At 50.3% G+C, this 7015-nt stretch overlaps 1 protein-coding gene across 1 annotated transcript; it reads right to left on the reverse strand.

The window, feature by feature from the left end:
- Positions 1 to 220: 220 nt before the first annotated feature.
- Positions 221 to 6791, reverse strand: LOC101938619 (cystatin-like). The gene is made up of 3 exons (XM_005287450.5): positions 6522 to 6791; positions 2390 to 2503; positions 221 to 624 (listed from the first exon to the last, which is right to left on the reverse strand). The coding sequence occupies exons 1-3, from the start codon at positions 6741 to 6743 to the stop codon at positions 547 to 549; spliced, it is 414 nt and encodes a 137-aa protein (XP_005287507.1). The 5' UTR covers positions 6744 to 6791; the 3' UTR covers positions 221 to 546.
- Positions 6792 to 7015: the final 224 nt, after the last annotated feature.

Genomic DNA, 7015 nt, shown 5'->3' on the forward strand with positions numbered 1-7015 from the left:
CACGACTGCCAACATAACCACGCCACACAACTGTTGCAGCAAAACCCAGGCCAAACAGCATGAGTGCCGTTGGTCAGAACCGAGCTACACAGGCAGAACTGTGTGGGGAACTTGCAAAGCAGATGCTAGCTCCTGGGAAAACTCCTCCCTTTAATAGGCAACACATCCGTTCGTAGGCTTAGAACGCACACTCCTGACAAAATGACTACATGCTCTGGCACTCATTAATTAGTTTTATTTCTGTCAGTCTCTGTAACAGGGACACAAACATTTCTCAAAACCTCTGCCGTTGACAAGTTAGGTTAATGTTTTATTTGAAAGGACAGACTGGAGGAACAAAGTAATTATAGGTAAGAAACAAAAAACATTCTATTGTGCTTCAAAGGAAGGTTATAGAGCTTTACTTGCGTAGCACAAGTATACGTAAGCATTGGAGTTAAGAGCAATGGACGGAAATCCACCTCGAGAGGGTAATTCAGATTATTGCTTTAAAAACAGCAAACCTACAACAACTGGTTGCCGACGTGCGCGGGAACAAACAGGTGCTTATTGGCATTTATTTTCCAGTAGGCTAATTTTGTTTAGCCAAGGAACAGTGTACACTACGAAGTTGCAAGTGATGTGCTGAGGAGAAAGGGGAGAGGGGGAAAAGTTAGTTTACAAATATAAAATGCAGATCTAATTGAACTGGTCAGGCCAGGGATGCAAACGTTTACTATCTGTGGAGGTCAGCAGCATGTTGCAGAACTGAGAAGGTGGCTCTTTAAATTATCTGCACTTGTGAATATTCTGGGACAACAGTTTCAGCAACAGGAGACCAGAGTTGGAAAACTAGTTTTCCAAAGTGTCAAGCCCCCAACCAATGCCATCAAAGTCAGCAGGAATGGCTGAGTGCTCAGCATTTTTGAAGATCAGGTTAGCTCCTCTCAGGGGGCCTATACCACAACTAGACACCCATAGCTGGCCCATGGCAGCTGGCTCAAGCTCGGGGGCTGTTTAATTGCAGTGTAGACATTCGGGTTTGGCTTGAGCCTGGGACCCTGAGAGGTGGGATGTCTACACTGAAGTTAAACAGTCCCGTAGCCCAAGCTGTGCGAGCCCAAGCCAGCTGGCACGGGCCAGCCACAGGTCCCTAACTCCAGTGTAGACATAGCCGAAGAGCCTAACTTCAGCCAAGACTTTCAACAACGGGAGTCTGAAGCTTTGATGGAGCTTTTCAGACGAGAGCTAGCACCCATGTACGTTTAAAAAAAGGACATGTCGGTGCAGCTAACTCATCAGTGCGTGCACCCACTGCAGCATGCACAACGCTAGTAACTGCACACACAAGTTACCAGCTAGCGGTGCAACCAGCAGTCACTGGGCATGTACAATTTCATGCGCAGTTGCAATAAATGTGCCTGCAGGCACACATCTGATAATCTAGGCCAGGGGTAGGCAACCTATGGCACGCGTGCCGAAGGCGGCACGCAAGCTGATTTTCAGTGGCACTCACACTGCCTGGGTCCTGGCCACCGGTCCGGGGGGCTCTGCATTTTAATTTAATTTTAAATGAAGCTTCTTAAACATTTTAAAAACCTTATTTACTTTACATACAACAAATAGTTTAGTTCTATATTATAGACTTATAGAAAGAGACCTTCTAAAAATGTTAAAATGTATGACTGGCACGTGAAACCTTAAATTAGAGTGAATAAATGAAGACTCGGCACACCCCTTCTGAAAGGTTGCCAACCCCTGATCTAGGCAATAGTTCTGAAGTCCTGAATAGTGATAAGGCTGTAGTAGTATTGAAAACTGGATTCTGATTAGACACTATTTTGTGGCTCAGTTTAGTCATTAAGGAGTTTGATCTGAAATCAGGCGACATTCCCCACCGAATTACGTTATTTGTGTGCAGAGGCCTGGGATTCTTTGCAAATCTCCCGCAACGGTCAGATCTCAATCCTGTAGCAACTAACCTTTGCCACCATTAACCTATTTGTAGACCTTGGTGACAAAATGAACCTTTAATAAGTTTGGGACCGAAACTTAAATTTCTCAAATTGCCAATGAACAATGTGACCGAGGAGTAGGATCTGGAGTGAGAGTGAAGAGCTGTGGGTTATGTTCCCAGCTCTGCCAGACCTATGTGACCTTGGATAAGGTCACTTATTCTCTGTGCATCAGTTCCCCATCTGTGAAATGGGGATAATAGCACTTTTCTCCCACCCTTTGTCTGTCTTGTCCATTTAAGACTGCTAGTGCTGCAGAGACTGTCTCCCTATGTGTCTGTACCACACCTAGCACAATGGGGCCCCAGATAAGATCTGGGGCATCTAGGTCAGACCTTAATACAAGTTCTAGAGATACACTAGCCCTCTGAGTTTAAGCTCTTTCTGTGCCATACCTTAGCCAGCTCTGGTGTTGAATGAAATTCACAGTCCTGAACATCCGTTGATGACTTTGTGCAAGTTGTCCGGCCAACCTTAACATTCAGATAGTACTTGATTCCGGACACAATCTGTAAAAGGAGGGGAAAAGCTTGTTTATAGCACTGATCCGTTGTCTAGAAAGCACTACAGGCCATTGACCTGCCAAGAGGGTCAGTGTGAGACCGGACTAAAAGGAAGGCTTGTTTTTGTGGTGATGTTGCTAGTCTAGGATTGAGTTCTTTGTGGCAGGCACTCTTTTCCTAGGTGTGTGTACAGCACCAAGCACAATTTGATCGCAGGGGAGGCCTCTAGGGGTCATACTGCAATAAATACTAAAGAAAAGTGTCTTGAACAAATGGAGGTGCAAGGAATAAGTGAGTGACACTGGAAAAGCAGAGAGATAGTCCAAGGGACTGAAACCAAATATGCATCCAAAAGGATTGTGTGTGGCAATTAAAAATAAGGACCCAGCACCCTTTGCAGGCCAGAAAACAAAACCCAAGGTGCTGATTCATTCAGGAGAACTGCTCAAGTGAAGTATTTGAAACCGCAAGTGACAGTTTAAAAAAAAAAAAAAATTTTCAACACAATTCTGATTGGGGGGCAGTTGAGGGCAGCCTATTTTAATTGTTAATAGAAAAATGAACTGACTACTCAAGGCAGAAGGGCAGCTGAGGAGAGTCCATAGGTTAGAAAACCATTGTGGAATGAACATGTCTATCATAACCCTGATCACTGTTTATGCCTGCAGTGTCTTTGTCACCCTCCTTTCTCAGGCCTTGCCACTTTGGGCTGTTGGCACAGTCTATGTTTGTACACTGTCTAGCATAATGGAGCGCTCCCCCCCCCCCCCCACACAATCCCCATCAGGGTCTCTGTTCACTACTGCAATATGCATTAGAAAACATAGTAACTGCTAAAGTCCTCCAATTTCAGTTTCAAAGTCTCACATAGGCTTCCTCCCATCATTTGGGGTAGCAGTGTGAACTAGTAGCTAGAGCACTAGCCTAGGAGTCAGGAGATCTGGGTTCTATTCATTATTCTGCCACTGGCCAGCTTGCAGAAGTCACTTCATTGCCCTGTACCTCAGTTTCCCCATCTGTAAAATGGGGCTAATGCTACTGACCTTCTTTGTAAAGAGTCTTGATCTACCAATGAAAAGCACTATGTAAGAGCTAGGTATTGTTTAAGTAACTAGTTAGTTATTTTTAAAGCATTGATCAAATTATCTCAAGGCCACTAAGAGTCACTTCAGCCTCCACAGATGTCCTGCAGAAGAGGAAGGGGAGGAGAGAAGGGTTTGTGGCATTTGTTTCTTTGTAATCCAGAGAAAAGGCCTAAAAGATTTTGGTTCCGTTTCCCTAATTATTTTCCCTTCTCCTTTCTTGTTTTTCATTAGCAATTAAGGTCCTGGGTTGTTTCCCTGGGAAACTCTCTGGATGATTGGGCAGTTGGGACGTGTGGTTATGACATTACAGATACCATAGAAACAAAACCCAAAACACTGCGAAGGCAAATGATTTTTATTCAAGCTGTTTGAAAGTCTTTGGTTTTGTTAACCTCTAAGAATCTTTTCGTTACAACAACCTCAACCCCTTCAAATTAAGAGAACCTCTCCAGGAACATACAAGAGGGCCTGGGAAAAGCAGAGTTTACATTCCTAATATTTCTAAGATAAAACAGGCAAACTGCCCCTCCCTCTACCCCACTAAACTTTTGAAAGGAACCAACTCATTTCCCTCTCCACTCCACTTCCCCCCCACGCCTTGTGCAGGGACATTTCAGATGAGTGTTTAGATCTGAGCACTTTCTAGTTGTGCATTAAGTGCTGGGGCTAACATGATTCATTCGCTCATCTTCTCACCAGGTGGACACTTGTCTGCATTAGATATGTACGCATTACACGGTATATCAACCACAAAGATTCTAAGTGCTAGAATGAAGTATAGAGAAACACCCCTTTCTGCTGATTGGTTACTGTTTGCCTTTCAGAGAAGGCCTGCTTCTCTGTTCCTATTTCCTTTTTCAAAAAGCTGGCTTGGTGGCTTGTTTTCCTGCAACTGGCCTGGCCTACACTACATAGTTAGGCTGACGTAAAGCAGCTTCCATTGTCCTAACTATGCAAGTGTCTATGCTACAATGGTGCTCCCATAGATAGAAGTCGCCCACTACATTGACTAATAACTCCAGCTCTGTGAGGGGCGTAGCGCTTCGGTCGATGTAGTTAGGAGAACAGTGTCTGTCTGTGTAGACACTGTGCTACTTACATCGCCTGATGGCTGTCTGCCCCCACACAGGGACTGACAGCTCCCCTTCACCACCTCCCAGTGTGGGATTGTATGGGAGGGGGGACTCAAGCTCTCCTTCCCCCTCTCAATCTCTCACTGGAAGGTAGCCAGGCGCACGCGCGCTCTCTCTCTCTCTCTCCTCCCCCCCCCACCTGTGAGCCCAGGCACCTGGCCTCAATTTCACAGCAAGGAGTCTACCAGCAGTGAAACTTACAATGTCAGTTTCACTGTTCCTATTATTTCACCTTTGGTCACCAGAGGCTGTCAGCCCCAGGGCTAGGAGGAGAGGGGGAACACCAGCTGTGAGCCCTGCACTGGGCTGACAACCAGAGACAAAATGTGAAATACCAGCAGCTATGAAACTGACAAGAATGGCAATTTCATTGCTGGCAGGGGCCCTGCTGTGAAATTGAGCCCAGTGCCTGACTCATAGCTGGGGCTGTCAGGGGGTACTCCAGCCGTGAGCCCTGCACAGCTGTCAGTGCCCCACAATGCCCCACTTCAATGGGTGCAAGCGCTCCTGATGAGGATGCACACCACCAGCAGAAGGAGGGTACGGTGGACACCAACAACCGATTTAATGAACTGCAGTGGCTGTAGGTCGACCTAACTTAAGTTGACCTAATTTTGTAGTGTAGACAAGCCCTTAGTTCTCATGTAGTTCGGTGCCTATACAAGTAGTTCTATCAAACAACGGGGGAATGGTGGGGATTTTAAAGCCCCAATACCAAATGCTTGATTAGAAAGAGATGGGTCCCCTAGGAAAGCATGAAGGAGGGGAGAAGCCTGCAAGCAACAATGGAGTGAAGACTGAATAAAGCAGAGAAGCCTGAGAAGAAATGTTCACATGCAGCAGTTTGGTTACAAGGCGCAGCCTACTGGCCTCACCCTCGCCAACTGCATTTGCCCAGCACCAGCTTAGAGAGGAAACGCAGTAGTGGAAAGTAACCCACCACTTACTGGCTCAACGTGGGGTTTGCATCTCTTGATTTCTCCATTTTACATTAGCAAAACTAGCTGTCATCTCCCTCCCTGACCTTTGGGGGAAAAACATAACTACCGGGGCCTGCCTGAAGCTGGGGTTAAAAACTGGGAGTAACACCACCAGTTCTTAGCCTTACACAGGGGTAAAATAAATGGAGTTGGAGAACCAACCCCCTACAGGTCCCTCAGACCTACCAGTTCTTTCCCACGTCTGCTACAGCGGCACATTCCAGGGCCAGGTTAACAGCCGGATACCTCCCCTCCGCCGCCCAGGGCCAGCCTTAGGGGTGGGCCACCCGGGCGACCGCCCAGGGGCACCATGGCCAAGGAAGTGCCATGCAGCAGGGCAGAGTTGTGCGCGTGGGCGGTGTACAGTCAGAAACTGCTCCTGGCTGGTAGGGGAGCGTGGGGGTATCCAGGGTTTTCCCTGCTCCCTCCTGATGGAGGTAGGGGGGAGGATAGCTGATGAGTACAGATATTGCTTCCCCCCCCCCCAGTCCAACTGCCCTCCTATGGGGCTGGAGGGGGGGGGGGATAAGGAGCAAACACCCTGAGGGGTGCCCGGAGGGGCAGCGTCCGAGGGGGGTGGGGAGCTGCGATGCCAGGTGCTCCCTGCACCCAGAGCAGTTTCCCCGGGGGGGTGCAGGGGTTAGGGGCACGGTGCAGGAGTGGGGGCGGGGGGGGCAGGGTTTAAATCCAGGGATTCACACGGGGGGGCGTCACCGTCTGCCCGGGGCTCTGCTCGGAGATCCGGGGGGAGGCGGCGGGGGGGGGCTGGCTGCTCCCCCGGGACCCTCCCCTGGCTGCCGCGGGCGGGGGGGCGGGGGGACGGTACCTGCTTGCGGGCCTGGATGACCTCGGCCACCCGGCTGCGGTACTTGTCGTTGCTGGCCTTGTTGTACTCGCTCATGGCGAAGCGCAGCGCCCGCTGCACCCCCTCGTCGTTCTCCTCGGCGTCCATCAGCCCCCCGAGCAGCCGCGGGGGCCGGTCCTTGGCCAGCGCCGCGCCGGCGGCCAGGGCCAGGGCGGCCAGCAAGAGCCACGGGGCGCCCATCATCCTGCACTGGCTGGGGCGGAGAGCGGCGGTGCCAGGGGCCGGCCCTGCGCAGCGCTATATCCCCCTCGCCCGGGGGGCAGGCTCCGGGCAGGACCCGCCCCGGCCGGCCCACACGGCCGCAGCCTCCGCCTATCCCGGCTGGGGGGCGCCGGGGCACTGCCCCCAGCGCACACGCCTCCCCCAGCCCCCTTCCTGCCAACGCCGAGAGCACCGAGCCCGGGGGTCCCAGCGTGTGGCGCTGCCCAGGGACCGACCCCTGAGAGGGACCCCAT

The sequence above is a fragment of the Chrysemys picta genome, chromosome 3, assembly GCF_011386835.1.
Source record: "Chrysemys picta bellii isolate R12L10 chromosome 3, ASM1138683v2, whole genome shotgun sequence".
Taxonomy (NCBI): Eukaryota; Metazoa; Chordata; order Testudines; family Emydidae; genus Chrysemys; species Chrysemys picta.

Excerpts from the sequence above, each read along its gene's own strand:
- LOC101938619 (XM_005287450.5), bottom strand. The coding sequence starts at position 6,743 with ATGATGGGCGCCCCGTGGCTCTTGCTGGCCGCCCTGGCCCTGGCCGCC. Across the intron at positions 2,504-6,521 it reads TCATCCAGGCCCGCAAGCAG|ATTGTGTCCGGAATCAAGTA; the intron begins GTACCGTCCCCC and ends CTCCTTTTACAG. Across the intron at positions 625-2,389 it reads CAACACCAGAGCTGGCTAAG|CACATCACTTGCAACTTCGT; the intron begins GTATGGCACAGA and ends CTTTCTCCTCAG.